This window comes from Protopterus annectens, chromosome 2.part1, assembly GCF_019279795.1.
Source record: "Protopterus annectens isolate FY-2018-M chromosome 2.part1, PAN1.0, whole genome shotgun sequence".
Taxonomy (NCBI): Eukaryota; Metazoa; Chordata; order Ceratodontiformes; family Protopteridae; genus Protopterus; species Protopterus annectens.
In genome coordinates, this window is record NC_056729.1 from 559,454,199 (window position 1) to 559,478,753 (window position 24,555).

Consider the following 24,555-nt stretch of genomic DNA (forward strand, 5'->3'; position numbering starts at 1 on the left):
ACACCAAAAGCTCAGCATGCTCTACAGACACCAACGTTTTCTTAGCCTCTCTACTAGACAAACCCTTGCAACCACCTTTGTATTACCCTCTCTCCTTTATGGTGCCCCTCTCCTTACTAATACCCCAAATTCTGCAAAATCTAAACTTGAAATGTGTTACAACAAAATAGCCAAATTTGCTACCAAGGCCAAATTCTCATCCCACCACTGTAATTCACTGAAACAATTAGGCTGGCTAGAACTCCCCTACTATCTCTCATTCACCCAACTATAGCGCACAAAATAATGTACAGACCAGACTGTCTTGCTCTCCTGACACTTCTCACCCAATACCAACCCAGCAGGCAACTAAGATCTGAAAATCATCTACTTCTAAAAGTACAAAAGCCCACCTTACCTGCTGGTCAACTCCTCTATTCCTTCACCATCGCCAAACTATGTAACTCACTTCCACCTTCTGTAAGAAACACAGGCAGCACCACCACCTTCAAACAAATACTGAAAAATCATCTCAACTCTTCCTGGCTATGCACCTGCTCTATAACCTAACATCTGCCTTCTCCTTATATGATAACTAAACTCCTATGCTTTTTACTACTGCTGACTGATATTTTCTCCGTAATTATTATTTTTATCACTTGTTGAAATTGGTACAATAATGCTGATTAATATATCTGTTTATACCTCTCTGATTGAATTCATCTGGCAACCAACACAATTCCTGCTTTTATGTATATATTCTGTATATATTACCGTAATCACTATCAGTATCAAATGTATCTACTTTTGTGCCAATTAATGTTTAAAATTTTACCTATGTTCTTGTTGGAGATTTTCTCCCTGGACCTCCACTGAAAATGGGCTCTTTTAGGCCCAGTGGATTTTCCCGGTAAACAAATGCAATAAATAAATAATTTACAGGAACAGAAAAGAAATCTGACTACTGAGTCCTCTGCCCAATAAATGATTACACTTTGAGCTCTTCTGGAGCTCTTCTCAAAGAAAGATCATGCAGACAACTTCAGCCACAAGATGGACAATCTGGTCCTCTTGATGCAAAAACACAGCAAAAGAAACCCTCAAGTGCAATGCAGCAACAAAACGTATTCCTTAGTTTGATCTCCCTACAGCAAGGCAATACTTAATGCAAACAGTTTAGAAAGCAAGACTTGGAGAAGGCAGGTGATTTTGCACCAAAAGAACTTTAAATGTGTGAGGAAGCTTATGGTACTTGCCTTTTGCCACTTTGTCACTCAATGTTTTTTTTTTTTTTTTAAGAGAGTTCTACTAAATCTTCAGGATGACCCTGGAAATTAGTTGAAAGGGTTGAAATGCACACAGGTACATTCCTGTCGAAGGGAATGAAAAATCATCTGCTTGCCATGCCTGTTGATAAGAAATTCTGGAGCAGAACTTGTTCAGTTAACTATTTTGAAAGGAGGCAAACAGATCTTCTGGAAGACTTCCCCACAACAGAATCACTTCCGGGAAGACCCCCCCCCGTTAAATTTCCACTTGTGAGAGTCTATCCTGGTCCGGCTTCAGCTTGTCTACCACAACATATTTTTCTGACAGAATGTAAAAAGCCTGGAGGGTTAAAATAGTGCTGAACTGACACCCCCTAAGTTGGCACAGCATGGGAAAAGTTATGGTACCTCACCCCCACCCTTTTATGTACCACATCACTGTAGTTTTGTGTGTGATCACTTGAAGAGGCCAACACACTCTCACATACTCTTATATATATATATATATATATATATATATATACACACACACACACACACACACACACACACACACACACACACACGCATATGTGTTTGGTTTTGTATCACGGCGAATGAATGCTCATCTGTCATGGTACTGCTAAGCTAAAACAGTGGCCACAACTCTATAATGACAACATGAGAGAAACCAGAGCTAATTCTGTACTCCAGATGTATATACTTGTGCTGAAGGGCAGGACTATAGATCACAATCTGGGCTTCCCCAGGAAAACTCTGAAAACTACTTTAATAGTGCACTAAAAAACTCAACAAAGCCAGGAAATAAACTAAAGCAGGGACTACAATAACTGTTTTTAGAGCTGAAGTTAATTTTTTTATTTTATTATTTTTCACATTATTATAGTTAGTGGGGTTTTAAATAGCTTTAGATACAGTTAATAAATATTAATGATCAATTTCATTCAATAGTTTTGATTGGTTTGGCTAGTCTACGCAGTTTATAGTGGGCTTTTTTAAGCCATAGTTTTTTGATAAAGTTCAGTTGAATAAAAAAGGAACAAAAGTGCTAAAAGTTTCTGTGGTCCCTACAATATCTTACTTCCTGGCTTTGTTGAGTTTTTTAGTGTTACATTCACAGAGTTTGGCTTTCTTTGTGGTTTCGTTTTGTTTTTTTAAATTTATGATGACCCAGTCAGTGAAACTGCTATCGCAAGACGCAAACTTGGATTTTACTACATAAGCTATGCCAGAAGAGTTGATTTGTCTGACACAACAACTGACAATGGCTGTAGCTAATGTTTGTAGCATCCTGGAGTGGCTTAAGGGGCAGAATGTTTGTCATGGAGTAGAGAAACTTCCTTCAACAGTGGACCATCAATGCAGGAAAGCAAATGGGCATAATATCCACCAGTCAAATATTTCAAAACTGGACTCTGTCAGTAACCCTTATTCAAACTGGGAAGAAACGGGTCATGACAACCATGGAACAGCAGTATTGGAAATGGAACCTGTAAAAAGCAAATTTACTCTCTTGAAAAACTTGTGTTTAAATTGAAAGCGTTGTAGTGTGAAGTTCACTATTTAGACTTGTATTAACAGGAAAAAGGTTCCTTTTGGGTTGCACATTTCTAAATTTCCTAACGGGGGCTGCCCTAGAGATAAGTTGTTTACTTATTTAGTCTGGTTATTTGATCAGACTTGTATTGAGCTGATGAAAATATTGATTTCAGGATATTGTGATCAAATTAAGTGCATTGAAGCTGAAATTTGTGCTTTAAATGAAAGCATCATTACTGATTGTAATTTTCCATCACTACAGAACTTATATTACAGTATTAATGCTAATGTCAGCAAATACATTACAGCTATTATTAACCGTAAAAATAAAAAACTGGATAGGGATGGTGAAGCTTACAATCAGGGAAGAACTTATTTAGTAAACAGAAATGATCCTTCAGTGCATACTAGCAGTCTTGACATTCATCATGGCACTAATGTTAATAATGGGACAAACACGAACGCTGATCATAATGTTAATGTTCATGAGGACAATTATGGTCTGCCACCTGTCATCTCCTGCGCCTTGTCTGAACAAACACACTTCCAAAACATCAGTGTTTCCTCAGCAAATGAAAAGAAGAGGAAGAAAAAGACAAGAAAAAGGGAAGTTCAAGGGATGGAAATTAAAATTTTTGGAGACAACAGAATTATTAACTTGAGTGATCAGACATTTAGTGATGATAAACCGTCAGTTTTAAACAAAGGTTTTAAATTCATTGCCACCCAAAAAGCTAATTTTACTAGAACTATTATTGATTTGAGGTTGTATGTCAGAAAGTTAAACTTTGGGTATATTTTGAAAGATATTCCAGCATTTCAAGACAATGAACCCAAAAGATTTTTTACTAGAAGTAGCTATGACCCTTCATTACAACAGACTCTTCAAGTTTTTATGATACATGTGAGAATGATTTAAAACAAAATATAGGGAGGATACCCAAGTTTTATAACCTGACTTACGGAGAATGTAAAGCGTCGCAACAAACAAGGAACAATAAAAATATACAAGTCATGAAGGCTGACAAAACTGGAAGTGTGTTCATTATGAACAAATCTGACTATGTAAACAGTATTAATCCATTATTGAATGATAAAGATGTGCAGCAGGTATGGGTGATAAAGGATAATGAGGAAAACATACTCACAAGCAAGGAGAGTGTGTTGAGCAGATGGAAAGACTACTTTGAGGAGCTGATGAATGAAGAGAATGAGAGGGAGAGAAGGTTGGATGATGTGCGGATAGTGAATCATGAAGTGCAGTGGATTAGCAAGGAGGAAGTAAGGATAGCTATGAAGAGGATGAAGAATGGAAAGGCTATTGGTCCAGATGACATACCTGTGGAAGCATGGAGGTGTTTAGGTGAAATGGCAGTGGAGTTTTTAACTAGATTGTTTAATGAAATCTTGGAAAGTGAGAGGATGCCTGAGGAATGAAGAAAAAGTGTTTTGGTAACGATTTTTAAGAATAAGGGTGATGTGCAAAGCTGTAGTAACTACAGAGAGATTAAATTGATCAGTCACAGCATGAAGTTATGGGAAAGAGTAGTGGAAGCTAGGTTAAGAAGGGACATGATGATTAGTGATCAGCAGTATGGTTTCATGCCAGGAAAGAGCACTACAGATGCGATGTTTGCTTTGAGAGTGTTGATGGAGAACTACAGAGAAGGTCAGAAGGAGTTGCATTGTGTCTTTGTGGATTTAGAGGAAAACATATGACAGGGTGCCTAGAGAGGAGTAGTGGTATTGTATGAGAAAGTCGGGAGTGTCAGAGAAGTATGTAAGAGTGGTACAGGATACGTACGAGGTTAGTGTGACAGCGGTGAGGTCTGCAGTGGGAGTGACAGATGCGTTTAAGGATGCAGGTGGGATTACATCAAGGATCAGCTCTGAGCCCTTTCTTATTTGTAATGGTGATGGACAGGTTGACAGACGAGATCAGACAGGAGTCCCCGTGGACTATGATGTTTGCAGATGACATTGTGATCTGTAGTGAGAGTACGGAACAGGTGGTGGAGACCCTGGAGAGGTGGAAATATGCTCTAGAGAGAAGAGGAATGAAGGTCAGCAGGACTAAGTGTGTGTGTGAATGAGAGGGAGGATAAAGGAATGGTGAGGAGGCAGGGAGTAGAGGTGGCAAAGGTGGATGAGTTTAAATACTTGGGATCAACAGTTCAGAGTAATGGTGAGTGTGGAAGACAGGTGAAGAAGAGAGTACAGGCAGGATGAAGTGGGTGGAGAAGAGTGTCAGGAGTGATTTGTGACAGATGAGTACCAGTAAGAGTGAAAGGGAAGGTCTACAAGAGGGTAGTGAGACCAGCTATGTTATATGGGTTGGAGACAGTGGCATTGCCAAAAAGGCAGGAGTCAGAGCTTGACATGGCAGAGATGAAGATGTTAAGATTTGCACTGGTTGTGATGAGGATGGACAGGATTAGGAATAAGTATATTAAAGGGTCAGCCCAGGTTGGAAGGTTTGGAGACAAAGCCAGAGAAGCAAGATTACGTTGGTATGGACATGTGCTGAGGAGGGATGCAGTGTATATTGGGAAAAAAGATGCTAAGGATGAAGCTGCCAGGAAACAGGAAAAGAGGAAGGTCTAAGATAAGGTTTATGGATGTGGTGAGAGAGGACATGCAGGTGGTTGGTGTGACAGAGCAAGATGCAGAGTACAGGAAGAAATGGAAACAGTTGATCTGCTGTGGCGACCCCTGATGGGAGCAGCCAAAAGAAGAATGATCCTTATTGTTATGAAGAGGTTAATACTGAGTTCAGTGAGAGGTGTTTCAAGCAAATTGATATTAGTTTGATTTACTGTGTCAGTATCAAATTGATTATGAAATGAAAAAGTATTTAAAAGTAGACTTTCCTAAGATGGCTAAGTTCTACTGGGATACCCAAGATTCATAAAGATTGTTATCAACCACCTTTTAGCCCCATTGTTGCGGCTGATAATTATAAAACTGAGCCAATTTCAGTATACCTTGAGTATTCAATCAATAAACATTTCTTTACTTGTTTATTACACAGTTAAATTGAATGATCTAAGGAATATTAGTTGATTTAAACCTAGGTCAAAAGGAAAAGTGACAAAAGACATACAGTTCAATAAACAGAGCAACAGCAAAGAAAGAAAAATGGCATCAAAATCTGCAACCAGATCTCTATTATCAGCATAAAATGGATACAGTTATTCTACCCTCTACACAGTTGACTGTTTACACAGTGTGAATGGCTGAAGTATTTTTCTATTAAGTTTGCAAAGTAAATAGCAATATACTTCACATAAAATGAACACCAATGCCAATGAATAAATACAAAACTGAATGCCAGTGTAGCCCCAAACCAAAATTACTTTACATGTACACTATATTACAGGCCAGATGTTATACTGTTTTGTCTATGTAGGTACTGTGAGTGAATCAGAAAAGTGACTGTATATTCAAACTGGAAAATACAATGTGCCAGCTAACAGTACAAAACAACAATTCATGGGTGTTAAGAGAACAATAAACAAGAGAAAGGAATAATAAAGATATCCAGCTTATTCTAACCTCAAAGATGTGACCACACTTGCTAGTTTGCTCTTAAGGTTATAATTTAAACCGAACTCCCAATGGATAACAGCTTAGTAAAACATACTCAGGCAATTATATCCCTTTGGAGCACATTAAGTGCTACTTGTGCACTACAAACCTACCACATAATGTATCAACAAAGCCTGAGCTAGTATCAAGATAGGCAAAGTAGTAAAAAAAATGCAATATACAACATTGTTATCAGCTACAAAGAAACAGCAATACTTCATTCTGACTGACATTCTGAAGTTGTCAAGTAACTTCAGGTATCTAGAAGCTGCAATGTGTACCTGTTTCCCAGTCCATAACTGGCATGGTTTCATAATAGCAGGTGAGACAGTCTTCACTCTTCCCTTTTTGTCTGTCAGCCCTCGGTACACAAGTTCCATGTATTCTTCTCTTGTGAAGAAGCAGCCCCGAATGGTCATGCTTGTCCCTGCAACCATATGATCCTGGATCAGACCTGCTAAAGGCTTACCATCCTGGAATGAAAAAATGAAACTGATTTTTAGTCAAACTAAAGTTCACAACTGACTGCTTAAGCATATCAATAGAGCAAGAAAAGTATGTCATAAAAAGATGTAGACTATCATATCACAAAACCTCTCATTATTTTAAAAATTAGGATAAAATACAAAGATATGAACACTATTAAAATAAGATTAACTTAAAACATCCACAATAAATAGCTAAGAAAATAAAATGCATTAACTAGTGGAAAAGGAGGCAAAAATATTTGACATTGAATAGCATACAGAAATACACTAATATCCTTCTATGGTTCACAGACAAGATGTAGAAACAGCTAATGTAAAGGTAATGCCAGACACAAAAACAAATAAATAATATGCAATCCAAGTTGCATCTTCATCTTAAACTCATCCATTTCTTGTAAAGGAAAGTATTTTTTTCAGGCTGTCTTTAAAAAAAATAATTTTAAAAACTCATACTTAATACAAAAGTCTGGGAGGAGCACATGTCGTCAAATTCTCTTGGCAGGAATGTTCATATCATGTGTAATGAAGTACAGTTTTGTACCTACCATAAATGTAGATGTCCGATAGGCATGCATCTGCAGTCCTTACAAATGGGTTGTCCTGTCAGGCAGCCCTTCGGACGGCCGGATTCCAAAGTCTGGGTCTGGCCTCGGCTGATGTCGCACTTCACCCGACGTCATAGCTGCAGTTATTCGGGTATAAAGGTATCAGCCGACGCCATCTTTCTCAGTGTTTCTTGCCCCAGATGCCAGGTGCCCTCTAGGAAGGCTAAATTTGGATAATTGCAAAAGTTTCCAAATAAGAGAGAGCAAATAAAAATAAACATGTATATACATATATACAAACAAATACACCATAATAGATTCCCCCAGCTAGCTAGAAGATGGGTAAATACCCTAGGAGTACCTCAGAGGGGAAGGAGGGAGGGTAATCCTGACTGCAGATGCATGCCTATCGGACATCTACATTTATGGTAGGTACAAAACTGTACTATGTCCTTCAAGGATGCATCTGTAGTCCTTACAAATGGGTAGAAAACCATAGCCAAACTGGGGGAGGAGGAGTAATAAGATTATGGTGTAGTTAAGATCCCTTGCAAAACAGCAGTGGCAAAACCTGCTCGGGATCTGGAGTATAAGGGTAAATTATAATGCTTGGCAAATGTATGCACGGAGCTCCAAGTAGCAGCCTCTAAAATGTCTTTGGTAGCCACTCCGTAAAAAGCTGTGGTAGTGGCTGTAGCCCTTGTAGAGTGAGGTCTGATGTTTTCTGGAGTTTTCTTCCCATGGTAAGAGTAACAAAATCTAATGCAATTTCCTATCCACTTAGAGATTGTCTGTTTTGAAATTGCTTTTCCTTCCATTCCTGTTGCATATGCTACCAGTAGCTGGTCAGTTTTTCTATTGCTCTTGGTCCTGTCCAGGTAGTAACGTAATTGTCTATGTACATCCAAGGTATGCAACAGTCTTTCTCCCCTGTTCTGTGGGTTGGGGAAGAATGTAGGCAGGTGGATAGCTTGGTTTAAAGATACCCTGGAGACCACCTTTGGCATAAAAGTAGGATTAGTTCTCATGGACACTCTATCTTGATGGAAGATCAGGAAGGGCTGTACTGCCATTAATGCCTGTAGTTCCGAAACCCTTCTTGCTTAAGTGATTGCAAGCAGGAAAGCAGTTTTCCATGATAAGTACTGTAATTCTGCTGTTGCTGCTGGCTCGAAAGGAGGGAGTGTCAACTTTTCTAGCACAAAGTTCAAGTCCCATGCTGGCAATGGTGGCTTCCTAGGTGGTTTTACATTTTTAATTCCTCTCAGAAACTGCCTGAGCAGAGGATGTGAGAAGACTGGAGGATCCAAGTTGTATTCTGCTGAAATAGCTGATGCATGAATCTTAATGGAAGAATAGGACAGGCCATTGTGGAAGAGCTCTGCCAAGTATTCCAGGATGTTAGCTATGTTTACCAGTGACACATTTTCTCCTTTTGCAGTACTCCAAATGAGATATCTTTTCCATTTTGCTGAATATTTTTTTCTTGTTGAGGGTCTGCGAGCCTCCAAGATAATGTCTTTAACCCTTTGAGATAAATCTGGGTTATTTGGTCTTATGCAATGTTCCAGGCAGCCAGCTGCAGTGTTTTCAGGTTTGGATGCAGGGTTTTGAAGTTGTTCTGCGTTAACAGTAAGGGAACTAGGGGCAGAGGCCATATTTGTTCCCGAGACATGCTCCTCAGTAATGGGTACCAATGTTGCCTTGGCCAGTCTGGAGCTATCAGGATGATCCTTGGACGGTCTTCTTTGATCTTCAATAGCACCTTGTGCATCAAAGGAAGAGGTGGGAATGCATATGCTGTCAGGTTTTTCCAACTGAAAGATAGGGAGTCCACTTTCCAAGCAAGTGGGTGGTACATCCTCGTGCAGAATTTTTTCAGTTGGTGATTGTGTGGGGATGCAAATAAGTCTATTTCTGGTAGTCCCCATTTTCCTGTAATGGTTTTGAAGATGTCCGGATGCAGCATCCATTCGTGGGCATCCGTGGTAGTTCTGCTTAGGATGTCTGCTAGTATATTTTCTTTTCCTGGCACAAAGATTGCTTGTAACTGAATGTTGTAGCTCAGGGCCACATTCCAGAGGTCCATTGCCATCCGGCATAGAGGGTATGAATGTGTGCCTCCCTGTTTGTTGATGTACCACATAACTGTGGTGTTGTCCGTCCTTATCAAAAGTTGACCCTGTCGAAGAAATGGTCTGAATGTCTGAATTGCCAGTTTTACTGCCAGCATTTCCTTTTGATTTATGTGTAGGTGCAGCTGGTCTTGAGTCCATAAGCCTTGTATGCACTTGTCCAGCATGTGTGCCCCCCAACCGAGGTCTGAGGCGTCCGTTGTGATGGTCTGGCTTGGTTGAGTGCTGTGGAAGGGCAGTCCTTTGTTTGATTGACAGGCCTGAGCCCACCATTGGAATTCTTGCTTCAGGCATGGAATAATTGGAATTTGGGTTTCTAGGCTGTGCTTGTGCTGAGACCATAAATTCCTTAGGTACCACTGTAACTTTCTCATATGTAGTCTGGCATGTGGAATCAATATTATGCAGGATGCCATGTAACCCAGGGCTTGCAGGACTTTTCTTGCTATTAGCTGGTTCTGTTTTGTTAATGCCATGAAGTAGAGAGGGAGTTGCTCCTGTTTTTCTACTGTTAGGAATGCCATTTGTCTTATGTGTCCAGCTCTGCACCCAAGAAGGTTATCCTTTGGGATGGTATCAGCCTTGACTTTTTTATATTGACTGTGTATCCCAGGGCTTGCAGTAGATGCATGACCCTTTTCAAGTCTTTTGTTAACTTGTTTTTGTTGTCCGCTTGTAACAGGCAGTCGTCCAGGTAAGGGTAAATTTGAATTCCCTGAAGCCTGCAATGAGCAATTACTGATGCCAGGCATTTCGTGAATACTCTGGGTGCAGTAGATAAGCCAAAGGGCAATGTTGAGAATTGATAATGCTCTGATCCTGCAAGAAATCTGAGGTATCTTCTGCAATTTGGTCGTATGGGGACGTGCAGGTATGCCTCCTTGAGATCTAGAGTTACCAGCCAAGACTCCTTGCCCAGCATGGAAAGAAGTTGCTGTAGGGTCAGCATTTTGAATTTTGGGACAATGAGGTATGTGTTTAAAGCGGACAGGTCGAGAATAGGTCTCCATTGGTCTTCTTTTCTTGGTACCAGGAAGAGTCTGGAGTAAAATCCTTGCCCTTGTTCCATAGATGGTACCCTTTCTACAGCTCTCATCCTTAGTAAGTGAGCTATTTGTTGTAGAGCTTCTGTCTTCTGATTTGGAGGTAGGTTTGGCATTCCTCTCTTCCTTGGTAGAGTATGGAAGCGAAACCTGTAACCTTGGTCTATTGTCTGTAAAATCCATTTGTCCCCGTGATGTAATGCCAGTTTACTGAAAACAAGGCTAGCTTTCCGCCTAAGGGTGCTTCTAGTTGTTCCCTGGTAGGTGGTGCCAGAGCCAAGTCACTGTGATTGTCCTGTGGAAGTGGTGGTGGCTGGATCTGTGGCTGTACCTCGCTGGTTGTTAGCCTGCCACTGACGTCCCCTGTAGGCACCTCTGGATTGACCCCTGCCTCTTGAGCACCTATTCCTGCCTCTCTGAGCTCTGGAGGTGTCTGGAAAGGACCAATTCTTGGAAGGCCAGTTCCTGCTAAACCTTGGAGGCTGGACCTGCAAGAAATCCTTGACTGTCTGGACAGATTTTGCTTTCTCTTCCACCTTCTTCAGCACCTGCTGTGCAGGGGAGCCAAACAAATTGAGCTTATCCATGGGAGCATCTAGGAGCTTTGATTTAATGTGGTCTGGTAAGGACTGCTCTTTTAACCATGCATGTCTTCTGATCACTGTGCCAGTCATGGCTGATATAAAGGAAGCCTCCAGTGCATCATAGCCGCATTTTAAGGAATGATTACTGACCTGCTGAATGTTATGTACCATTTCCTGAACATATTTTTTGTCTAATGGTTCATCCGAGGACAGTTTTTTAGTTAACTGGTCTAACAAATTCCTGATACTGAATCATGTGGAATTGACAGTTCAAGGCCCTAGCTGAAAGAGTAGCAGAAGTGTAAACTTTTTTACCCCACCTCTAAGGCCCTAGATTCCCTTTCAGAGGGGAGGGGGTTTTTGGCAGAGGTAGCTGCTACAGCCTTGGGTCCCTGGGAGATAGTTTCGGGATCTGCAAAGGGAGCCTTATACAAATGATAATGTGTGTCCGGAACCCTGTAGTACCTATCGGGCTTAGCAGGGGCCGGAGGAAGAGAATCAGGAGCAGTACAAGCATCATTAAATGCATCATCCACAACAGTAAGTACTGGAGGAATAGCTAAAGGCCTATGCTGTGGCAAATGCAAAAAGGTTCTAAGCCTTTTCCTAGAGTCTGAAAAATCCTGGCCCTGCCATTGAAATTGTTCCCTCATAGCATGCAAGGTTTCCCCAAAAGAAAATTCCTCAGGGAGAGGCAGAAGGAATGGACTCTTCTGCATCAGAGTCCTCATAAGGAGAAAAAGGGCCCTCTGGAGGGTTTGAATTATCTGATTCATCAGAGGAGTCATCTGAAGAAACTGGCTCAGGGGGCTCTACTCTAGGCCTCTTCTCTGGAGGTGGGTGAGAGGCCCTGTCTGGGTGTGGTTGGGATCCCCGGATCAAAGAAATGAGATCCTCTGCTAGACTAAGCATTTGTGAACTAGAGCTAGGCCTGTGAAAGGGGGTCTTAGCAGGCACAGTTTTGGTAGATTTTGCTGCTTTAGCCCTGGCAAAGGCCTTAATCGACATGGATGCAGGTGGCCTAGCAGCTCCACGTGCAGGGGTAGAAATATCCAAAGGGATAGTATCAGATAAATCCTGTGAACCTGCAAGAGCGGGTGGGATTTCAGTTGCAGATTCAGCCATGCTGGATGAGGCCTCGGTAGGAGGTAAGCTTTCGGCCGAAGGAAGAACCGTGAACTCGGTTTCAGCCGAAACCGAGACACTCGCGGTTGGCTTAACCGCGGTCGGCCGAAACCGCGGACCACGAGTGTTGGTCCTTTTCCTCGTGTTTCTTAGATATTTGTGTAGTCGGAGTATCCGACGGCATAATGTAAGCAAAAGCGGAGCCGAAAAACTCCTCAGCAAATTCCGACTGACGTCAAAGCGTCCGCCGGTTGAAAGAAGCACAGGCTAGACAAGCTGCTACGTCGTGGTCTGGGCCTAAACAAGGTAAGCAGTAAGAGTGGAAATCTTTATGAGGTATTTGTTTCCCACAAGTTAAACAGTTATTCACTTTTTCTGACATCGGCTGAGGCAAGAAAGAGTCCCCAACGGGGTACTTAGCTTTTTAGAAGTCTTCGGTAGTAGTAATCTCTGGTTCTGACCGACCGGCACTTGCGAACAGCTTCTGCTTCGGGCGCCACGCGGCAAGAAAGACAGAGGAAGATGGCGTCGGCTGATACCTTTATACCCGAATAACTGCAGCTATGACGTCGGGTGAAGTGCGACATCAGCCGAGGCCAGACCCAGACTTTGGAATCCGGCCGACCGAAGGGCTGCCTGACGACAGGACAACCCATTTGTAAGGACTGCAGATGCATCCTTGAAGGACATCATATTAATGGAAGCTCGTCGAAACTACATTGTCTCTTTGAACTCTCTCTTTTTTTTTTTGCAATGTGTGTTTGAAGGAGGGTGCTGTTGTAGCACTGTTTGTCAAATTAATTTAACAGTTTGATAATTAACTAACTGATTTACATTTAACTATTCCTTATTTACAAATTTCTATCTTCCCTAATAACTCTCAACATTGTGTGGACCTTTCATGCACAACTGTTTGCACCTGCAGGCTTCTTTGGCCAGAATCCAAAAGACCTGTTCTCATTACAAGTGATTTACTCCAGTGTTAGCCTGCCCTGATTATTAAAGATGTGCTCTTAGTATCAGTGACTCACTTTAGTGTAACACCCATCTAAGAAACAAGCTTACACACCAGGGGTCAGATTTCAAAAGACTTGGTCTTGAAGAAAGCAACTTACTGACCACAGGTGTAAGTCTGTTTATAGATGAACCTTACGCTGAATTAAATGACTTACACTCACAGCAAGTCTTCTGAAATCAAGGTAGGCTTAGACCAGACTAAGTCACACTAGGAGTACAATTTTTTGAATCTGTTCTGTTCCCTTGCCTCAAAGTTGGTAATGGAAAAAAAAAAAAAAAACGAGGTTGACCTTACAGAAGCATGAAAAAATCTATGTAAATTTCACCCACAGCACACAGCTCAGCCCTCTCATGATTAAATGGCTGGACCTGTAGACTTCTCGTCTTCCAGTGAAAGCGTCTGCTACTGGAAAAATGGCAAACGACTCTGCAATTACAATAACTACCATTTTCCATCCCATTCAACTTTTTATCTCATTTTTCAAACCTATTTGCTTATAAAAGAATGTTTCTATGGATTAATCAAAGGATATTCATCTAGATATCCCCTCTATAAAAACAGTACTTTTTGTCTTAATTCTACACATAATGTGATTAATACACTTTACAAAGCCACCCCAGCAGCCCAAGATCACAGGATTACATTAGCATACTTCTACCCAGCCATTCCTACTCTGTTAAAGTGTAAATAAAACCGGATTACCTTTCAACTGAGAAAAAGTACTTTTTTGATTTAAAACATATATAGCAGTTACCTATAAGACTCCCCCACCGCACATTTAAACAGACTGTGCACTATAAAAACTGCTTTACAGCATAACATGCAAATTGCACAACATGCAAATTTCATCAAGTTTTATACAAATATTAGTAAGAGCTAAAATATTTTACTTACAATTACTCATTTGCTTCCATCAGTGTCATCCTAAACACACTGACTTTTTCAACACACTAGCATTCAATGTAAAACAAACAATTAACCTAATATTATGGCAGTGACATATTCACAGAATGCAAGAGGTCTTGGGCTCAATCCCCAGACAAATATAACTGTTTTTCCTTTCTGGGTGAAATGATAACAAAATAATAAGTTAATCACTGGTTCTGCACTGGATGTATGTATGTTCAAAAAACTACAATCATAGTGGTTTCCTATTAGAATAAAGTTGTTATATAGGGGTTCAGATAGATTATAATTGGTACTGATTAGGACACAATCTGGCAGGGACCATGAATGAGGTTTTTGAGACAGCTGAGACAACTTGTTTCATGATAATTAAAAAGGTTAGCTGGGATTCTGGAATTTGTGGAATACTGTGCGTTTTATATTAACAACAAAGTGGGCTATATGCTTTACAGTTCACCAAACAGTTTAACAAAGTCATCAGAATTCTAGTCTTTCTCTGCCCTTCTTGCAAACCCTCATTTCATATGTCTGCTCCTACATTTAATGGCAGTGATATTTCATAGTCTTCCATTTACTCACTAATTTCACAGTGCTGTTGGTCTTGATCCTGATCTTCTCCATCTTCCAACACTAGTCCCTAGTTCAAGTACAAGGTACTTGTGATTCTCCTAGTCAACTCCTATGCTTTCTTCTGTCACTCAAGCATTCTCCTTTGGAACAATGGAAAAGGTTTCATTGGCAAAGTCTCTCTATAAGTTTTTTTACTGACAGAAAAATCAGAGTCAAGGTCCTCTTCTGCTTGCTAGCTCACCCTTTATTGGCTAAACTTTATTTCCTCCTCCGCACTTTATGAATCCAACAATTTTTTGATCCACCAGTAGAAAATATTCTGAAGAAAGGTGGATATAGCAAAGTGATTCGCACATTCCTTGATTGCTGGGATAAACTTCTCTTTTGCCTGGTGTACAGTGAATAATAATTTTTCACAAGTACTCTTCCTAACTTAACTTTAATATGTTGCCCTTTTGCCATTATTTTGTCAACAGCAACTCTTTTTGCTGTTATGAATGCATCTTTACTAATATTACTCTTGGCTGCATCCCCTCATCCAGAATTGGAGCACACACAAGCTATTCCTCCCTCTGTTAACAAATGCAGATGTTTAACACTTGTCCAGATTATCTGTATTTTCATAAAAATAATGCAGTCTGCTCCTTCCAATTTGCCTGGTACAGTCAAAAATCTTAGGTTTTCTCGGTGTGCTCTGTCTTCTAACTCAATTATTTTTTTAAATCAGCTCTTCTTGAGAAGCTTCTTGCTCAGCCAGACTTTAGTTTTAATTTCAGACAGATGTAATTTTATCAGTTCATCTAAACAGATAGCTAAAGCTTCTTCAATATTTACTCCAGCCTTTTGAATTTGGCGTTACACAGTTTCAGTGTCACTTATTTATACTATATTTTATTTTTCTCATCTAAATTACTAAAGACCATCTCCTGCTTGCACCCATGCTGAAAACAGCAAAATCTGTCTGAGTCAGAGGTTTTTCTTTTTTAACACCTTTATTAAAATTTCACTTAAGACATACACACACATACATTACAAGAAAAACTATATTAATAAAAAGTTATGTCTTACCATAACTTGGCATCTGTGTTGTCTTCATTCAGCTTCACGGATAGGGTCTCAGATCTCACCCGTGGATCCGGACAGCCACTTTACACATACTTGGATCCGACTCTCAAGCTCCTCCCTGACACCCATAATACCCTGCATCCACCCAACTGCCTCAGATCAAGTCTGCCAAATCCAATCATGCCACACTCAGACACAAAGACTGGCAGAAGAGGCTGAGGTACAGGACTTAACAGTCCTGAACTCATCCAGGCATCAATAAGAAGGTAGGGGGAAGGTTGGGTGGTAAAGTGAGGATGAATGAAGGAAGACAACACAGATTCCAAATTATGGTAAGATATAACTTTTTAATCTGATGTAGTCTCCTTCAATCACCCTCACAATAGGGTCAGAGTCCCCAGATATGAAAACCTTGACTGGTCCTCAAGGAAGGTCATGCCGGAGCACCACTGAGCCAAAGGAAGACCCTGCTCCTAGAAATAACATCCAATCTGTAATATGACACAAATGTGTGGTTATTAGACCATGTAGCTGCCACACAAATGTCATCAATAGAGGTTCTGGCATAGAAAGCTGAGGGCGTAGCCATAGCCCTGACAGAATGTGCCCTGGGAGGGGGGTTAGGTAAATGCAACCATCTGGAGGAATAAATAAAGAAGATGCAACCTGAAATCCATTTTGGTGCAGTGATTTTTGATACTGTTTGACCAAGTCTATTCGGAGAAAACCTACAAAAAGTTGATCAGACTTGCAGTACTGCTTGGTCCTGTGTAAATAGAAGTGAAGCTGTCTATGAACAAAGATGAAAAGATGAAAACTAAAACATGAAGAACATATTCCCCTTTGTTTGAAAAATTGGAAACAATGGAAGATGAATGGACTGACTGATATTCCTTTCTGTAGCCACTTCAGGTTAGTGCATAATGACATTCTATCCTTATGGATTAGAATATAAGGAGGTTTAGATGATATAGCTTGAAGCTAAGAAAACTCTTGGCGGAGGTGATGGCCACCAAGAAAACTGTTTTCAAGGATAGAAACTTCATATTGCAAGAAACCACCAGTTCAAAAGGGCCATGTGTCAATGCCTGCAGCACCAGCATTAGGTTCCAAGGAGGAGAAGGATCCCTAATGGGAGGCCCCAATAAGAAAACACCCTTCATAAAGGACTTACATAATCTGAAAGTGAACAAAGAACGTGTTTGACTAACAGTGTGAAAATTAGAAATGGCAGCTAACTGTAGCTTTAACAATGGAAAAGCTAGCACCTTATTTGAAAAGGGTAGAAAGGAACAGCAACACATCCAATACAGGAGCTGAGAAAAGATCAGTGTTCTTGCTGGTAGCCCAAACAACAAACCTCTTCCACGTGCTATTGTAAACCTTCTTAGTGGAAGCTTTTTGTGATGCTAGAAGAATCTTTTGGACTGGGGAATGAGGCCTGAACTGTCTAATGACGTTAGGAATTGGAGAAAGCAAGCTGTCAATTTCAGGGTCTGAAGATTTGGGTGTCAAAACCTTGATGGGTGAGAGATGACATCCTGAGCGGGTTCCAGTATCCATGGAAGATACCGGAGATGAGACCACAGGAAGGGGAACCACACTTGCCGAGGCCAGAAGGGGGCAATGAGGATGACTGAACTCTTCAATTTGCTTGTCTTCTGAAGAAATTTGGGATGAGAGGGAGAGGAGGGTAGGCATACAGGAGACCCTGGGGCCAATTGTGGACTAGATCATCCCTTGGGGATTCCCCCTGGTGGAGGGATCAGAGCAAAATACTTGCTGCATTTGTTGTTGAGGGGAGAGGCAAAGAGGTCACAGCTAAGTTGACCCCAACTGCTGAAGATCATGTTCGCTACTGATTGGTCGATGGTCCACTCGTGTGGAATCAGAAGCGACTTGCTGAGTCTATCCAACAGATTGCTAGCTTTCCCCAGGATGTGCTTTGCAATGAGAAAGCTGTCTGAAGAAATCGCCCACTCCCACACCCTCATGGCCTCCCTGCATGGGGAGTAAGAATGGGTTCCTCCTTGCTTGATGATATACCAGCCAAAAGGCCTACTGTCGGTGTGTACTGCAATAGTCTCTAGACAGAGAACATCCTGAAAGGCTTGCAATGTCAGACAGACAGCTCTCATCTCCAGGAAACTGTTATGCAAACTGGTCTCAGGAGTACACCACATGCCTTGGACCATCATCCTTTAGTAATGCCTCCCACACCTGAACTGGGAAGCATCCATGGTCACTGTGGCTATTGGACGATTGCTAACAAAAGGGTCTGCAGATGATGACATTGTAGGAATAAATCCACAAACTGACATGATGCTTGCAGATGGGAGTCAATTTGATGCGAAGGGGCAAGGGCTGAGACAGAATGCAGCACTGACTGGCTAGTGTCTGTAGAACTCGCATGAAGAACCTAGCCAGGGAACTAAAAGGATGGCTGCAGACATGGACTCCAGAACTTGCAAGATCAGATGAGCAGAGGGGGCTTGAGTTGCTAACAACTGCTGGACTTAATTTCTCATAACTGATATACGGTGTAGTGTAAGAGAAGTTATCTGATGTCTGGCATCGAGTAGCGTACCTATGAACTCTAGATTCTGGACTGGAGTAAGATGGGATTTGTCCTGTGTTTATGGTGATGCCCAGGGATTGAGCTAAATGGAGTAAGTAGTCATTGGCTTGAAACAGTTGATGCTTCGTGGGAGTGTGTTAGGAGCTAATCGTCTAAATATGGAAATATCTGGAATCCCTTGAGCCTCAGGTGAGCGGCTACACACCCAGGGGGCTGTGGTGAGGCCAAAGGGCACTTCTCTGAACTGATAATGACTGGCTCTTAGCCAGAAGTGCACAAATCCCCTGGAGTGTCTGTTTATTTTGATGTGACAGTACACATCTTTGAGCTCTATCGAGCACATCCAGTCATCCCTGTGCAACAATGGCAGAATGGACTGAACCGTAACTATTCAGAACCTCACTTTCTTTACATATTTGTTTAACTTGCACTAAAAAGAAATGAGAGTAGGTTCCGAATCCCCTCTCTTCGGCTGGGATCTCCTGGATGACTTTTTTGCAGCAGTTGTTGAATTTCCTGTGCTGCCTGCACCCATTGTCTGGGTGGTATGTCTGGGAGACTTCTTAAATTCAGAGGAAGAAGGGAAAAGGGAATATAGTAACTACTGGATATAATGCTTGGCATCCAACGGTTTTGAGTCAATTGTGTTCAGGCTTCCTGATGCAAAGCTAATTGCCCCCTGACTGCCTCCAGAGATGGACAACCAGGTAGCGCTTCAGGAGTGCTAGCAGGGCTTATTAGAAGGGGGCTTCTTAAAGCCCTGGTTCTGCAGACCCCCTCTACCTCTAGGGTGGTGTCTATCATTAAACCCTCTTCCTCTCTCTTTAGAGAACGGTTCTCTGCGCAGGTCCTGGAAAGGCCCTTGGGATTTGCAGAACCACATCTTCTTGTCCCCACACAGACCTCGGGGGGGGGTGTAAAAAATCTGACTAAAACAGCAGAAAGGGTCTTCCCATCCTTTTCGCTGTGGGTGAGGGTGTCTCTAACTGACAGCCAAAAAGGGAGGAGCCATCATAGGGGGAATTGGCAAACAATGCCTTAAGGGCTCTGCAAAATCATATAGCTTTATCCAGTCATGCCTCCTTAGGGAAATGCCTGAACTGGCTGCTCATGAGGTGCCCTCCATGGTAAGAGAGATTAATCTAATCCAAGAATTGGTGATGGAGGAAAGAGTGCCCAGCTTGGGAGAAACTTTCTTAAGCTCCTCCGCAGGCATGGACTCAGATTGAAGCTGTCAGTTCTTTGACCAGATCCCTCTGGAGCAGAGTAAAATAGGCTAAATAGTTTACTGACCTCAGCACAAAAGTTGCCAAGGTATAAATGTGCTTCTCAATTCTGTCCAGTGCTAGGGACTCCTTGTTCAGTGGATGGACATTGGCAGTTTCCTCTGCCATCTGCTTCTTGGTGGCCATTGCCACCATGATACATCAATCATGGGACCCTTACGCCAGTGTTTCCTGTCCAAAGGGGGTACTAAGAACTTATCAGGCCATTTGGGTATACGCTCGATGGAGTCCGGTTCCTTTTACACATGGCAAGATATCAGATCCACTAGGGCATCAGCAGGGGCATCACCCAGGACGTAACTGGGCCAGTCCCAAACGCCTCCAAGAGGACTCCTCAGAAGAAGGAGCTTATGCAGACCATCCACCTTTTTGCTTGAGAATCTCCAAAATGTCTCCAAAGGAGACATCCTGAGGTGGGGATCAGGGGGATCTTTCCCCCTTATCGAAGTCAGTATCCTCAGTCAAGGACTTCAGAGGGAAGTTCACATGTCTCCTTTTACACATCCTCTTCCGATGGACCTCCTCAGCAGGATATTTTGGGGAGGTATCTGAAGCGGGGGATCCCTCCTGAGCAGGAAGTTTTGGAGGCAGCTTGGGATGGGAAGACTCATGGCAGGATGAAAGACAGAGAAAGGCCTGGATTCGATGGAGGTACGGGGACAGACTGAGGAACATGTACGGTCAAATCTCCAACCCAGGAGAAGACTCCCTCCACAACCTGAAAGGCCAACCACCAGCAAGGCCGGAAATGGTGCTAGTCAAGAGCATACTCGGCGTCGAGGAAGGAAGTTTCCTCCAAGCTGATTCTGACTCGTATGGAAGTCCTGAATCTCTATGCTACCGAAGCAAAGGGACAGACTGGAGAAGGAGTCTGGATAGAGTGACTCAGGTAGCTCACAAATCTGATGGGATGGAGCAGGGACTACCCCCATCTGAATCTGGGCCGTAAGTAGTCTCCTCACTATCCTGTCCATATCTGCCGCAGCAAGCTTCTCGAGTACCTGGAAGAAGCTGATGATGGGGGACAGGAGTGCTTGGACTTAACAGAGATAGCCGGTGATTTTGTGGAGGCCTTTGGATCTGCAGTAGTAGGATCCAAGGTTAGAGCCAACGATGGAGTCAGGGAGATGGTGATCACCTCCCCCAGATCCGAGGAAGCTGTAGGACCCAAGAGAAGAGCAGACATAGGCAGAACCAGGGAGGACTATGCAGTTTCTCTTGGCATCAGAAGCACCCCTCGGGAAAGCAGGAAGGGACCGCTTTTTGGCCTCATTAACAGAAGTGGATAAGATAAAAGCCTGGTAAGAGGGCTGAGCCTCAGCCAGAATAAGGGCACTCAAAATAAGTTTGTTCCATATGTCAGCTAAAGCCAGAGAGTTGAAGGCCGAACAGACAGAACAGTCAGCATTAAGATGATCAGCTCCAAGGCAATAAACATACTCCTTGTGGGCATCCTGACTGGGGATCTTATGCCCACAGAAAGTGCAGCACTTAAAGCTGGGAACCAGTTTATTTTGAGCCACAAAAAAAAAAAACCTGCCAAAAATAACGGACAATACAAGTCCCCAATGGGAAAGCAGTTAAATCGACAACTCTAACAGCTCAACTTAAACTTTAAGGTTAATTTTAATTTTACCTTTAACTTGGTTCTAGAAGCACTAGATGTAACGATAGGACTGAAATAGCAAAAAAACTTTTTTTTTAGATGAAGATAGACGTGGTGGACAGAAATAGCAAAAAACTTTTTTTTATTTTTAGATGAAGACAGAAGGGGTGTGCACATGCACAAACACACACAGACTCTAAAAGGAGGGAGGAAGGAAATTGCCAAAGACACTTACAAAACCCGAAAACTAATGAACCTTGACAGCAAAGGAATCTGCGTCTGAGCTCTGCGAGCAGCAAACAAGATGTAAAGCAGTTGGGTGGATGCAGGGTATTATGGGTATAAGGTAGAAGCTTGAGAGTCGGATCCAAATCTGTGGAAAGTGGCTGAGCCAGATCCAAGGGTCGGATCTGAGACTATCGTCAGGGTGAATGAAGGAGACAGATAATTTTGTTTGTCACACACTATACATTACATATTATCTAGAACACCTGTCTTTCAGTCCAACATTACATAAATCACTCTTATTCCTGCCTTCCCTTAAACCCCATTCCTCCTACTCTTGAACATTAGTCTGCATGTATTGTTTCTACAAATTTCATTAATTTCTATGTAATTTGCTTCTTTCCTTTCCTACAGATACTTCATCCAGTTATTTTCTCTCTTTTACAATGCTCAGCACTTCTAATACAGTTGGTTTGGATTTATAATTTCAAGTAACTGCTTTTTTGGCAGCCACCAGAATTACAGCTAGCAAGGCTTTACTATGTCTAGTCAATTCAGATAATGTGACTCAGCATAAAATAATTTCCTTAGTTACAGCCATTTTCTCCTCAAACAATTCTGACAAAGTACTCTGTAGGGGATTTTTTTTTAATCTGCCAACTCAATACACTCCCAGAAAACATGTCCCCTGTTACCTCTTTCTTTCCCATCATAACTCTAACATTTGCTATCTAGCTGTGGAAAAATTATTTGAAGTCTGCTTGGGGTATAAAAGTACCTATGCAAACACTTCCAAGTAAAAAATTCTAAACTTTCTGAATTTTGTTGCATACTTGGAAGCCATTCATATATCCTCCCATTGTTCCGTTGTAAACTACGTTTCCAGTCTCTCTTCCCAATCTTTTTTAAGCTCTTCTGATTGATTCTTATAGTTATCATGCAATGTTTATATGCCTTACTAATTGGCCCCTTTTTAACAGCTGCTTCTGTTTTAGATTTGACTAAAAAATCTACCAGAGCATGTCTTTCACTTAGCACTCCCCTGTCCCTTCATCTTTGCCTATACACTGACAGGAAAGACAGTCCTTAACCTGCAGTCCAAACTTCTTATTGACCTCATCCCACTACATTACCATTCCCACTCTAATTATTTGCTCCCAATATCTTGGCTCCTTAGCCAGTTTTCTCCAGTAAATTCCAGACCCTCTTGCCTATTTTCAGACATCCCCACTGGCAAAACTTCCTTTCTGCAGTCACATGTTGGCTTAATTCTTAGAAAACTTACTGCAGCTTTATGAGTATAATATTCGGTATGGTTGTTATTCTTCTTAAGGGCCTGCATCCAAAACCCCACTCCTGTTTCTTGAACCCCCCCCCAGCTTCATTATCACCAGTTTCCACTTTGAATTTTAATCTTCTTCTTGTATTATATATACGAGGCATAACTGTGTGGCTCTAAAATATCTCTTCAAATCAGGTAATCCTAAACCACCTTGTTCTATTAGGAAGACCATCTCACTTAATTCTTCCCCTCTTTCCCTCACAGATAAATTCTTTCAACTCTTTAGTAATTATTGTCCACAATTTTTCTTCTGGTTGATAAAAAATATGTCTGACCTGTAAATAAAACTAAAGGGACTTAAAACGTTTTTACTGCTTAAATTTTACTATCCATACTCATAAATAAGAGCTTCCACTTTTTCAGTTTTTGTATTATAGTTTATTTAGTCTCTTCCCACATATCCTTAGCTGCCACACCAGAGGCCTTTTTCTTCATACTGCTAAATATTTAATCTTATGCCCCCATAAATATAGGTATTGCTGAACCAAGTCATAAGTGGGCGCATAACTTACGGCTAGATCTTTGTCTTCTTAAATATTATATCCTAAAACGACCTGAAACTGTCTCAAAATGTTGCACAACTCTTAAGATGTCCTTCTCTGGATGTATCAAGTACAAAATAATATCATCTGCAAATAAAGCCCACTTTTCTTGATTACCAAACCAACTGCAGCCTTGAATTTCTGAGTCCCTTATTTTCTTCAGCAGTGGCTCTAAACAAAGACAATAAACTGGAAGTTGTCAAATGTTTGCCTCTCCTCCGCAAAACCGCACTTCTCCACAGCTATCAATTTTGGCAAGACCTTTGCCATTTTTTTAGTTAGTACAGACAAACACTTTATAACCATGGTTCAAAATTGAAATGGGTATATATGAGGCTGGGTCTGGTGGATTTTTACCATCTTTCTGCAGTCACAGTTTCCAAGAAGCTGGTGCTTCTCCTCCTTTTAAAATACTATTAAACAAAATCTTCTAGATCTGTATAACTTTCTTCCCTCCAAACTTCCACAAGAATACCATCTATTCATAGAGAATTCCCTGCAGACTGATTATAAATCACCATTTTTATTTCATCTCCTCCAAACTTAACTATTAATCTTAGAGCCTCAACTTCATTTAACCTTGACATAATTTAGTCTTCCATAAATATATCCACGTGTGCTCTTTCTTTGTTTCCAAAACTCTCTGCTTTATAAAATTTTCATAAAAATTTCAAAACATCTCTAATACCGCTAAAGCGTCTCTGGCTGTTTTTCTTATCATAGGCTCATTAAGTTTGGTGGCAACCCTTTCTACTCTGTTGCCCAAGTCATTGCACTAAAACCTTTAGTGCTGTTGAGTTATCAAAACATAGCAATCTTTCTAAACTCAACTATTATCCAAATATTCCCTAATTTTCTCTTTAGTATTCTGCAGTTCCTCTTCTTGTGCTGTGAGATTCACCTATACTGCAATATTTTAACCTTTCTCAGCCCCTCTAAATAATTCCTATTACTTCTTAACCATATATGTTTCTTATTTTTACCTTTTTTTTAAATCCATTCTCATTCTATCCCGCTTACTAGATATTCCTTCTGAAGAAATTGGTATTTTCTCTTAAAATTCTTGGATAATTTTCATTACTCGTGACTAAAATTCAGACATAAAGCCTGGGCTCTTTGGCAT

At 41.3% G+C, this 24,555-nt stretch overlaps 1 protein-coding gene across 1 annotated transcript in view; it reads right to left on the bottom strand.

Moving 5' to 3' along the window:
• Window positions 1-24,555, bottom strand: part of POLR1A (RNA polymerase I subunit A) — a 2,269,619-nt gene that overhangs the window by 1,377,387 nt on the left and 867,677 nt on the right. Inside the window, exon 14 of the mRNA XM_044062330.1 lies at window positions 6,656-6,847. Coding sequence (XP_043918265.1) covers window positions 6,656-6,847 — 192 coding nt within the window. The remainder of the gene's footprint in view (window positions 1-6,655; window positions 6,848-24,555) is intronic.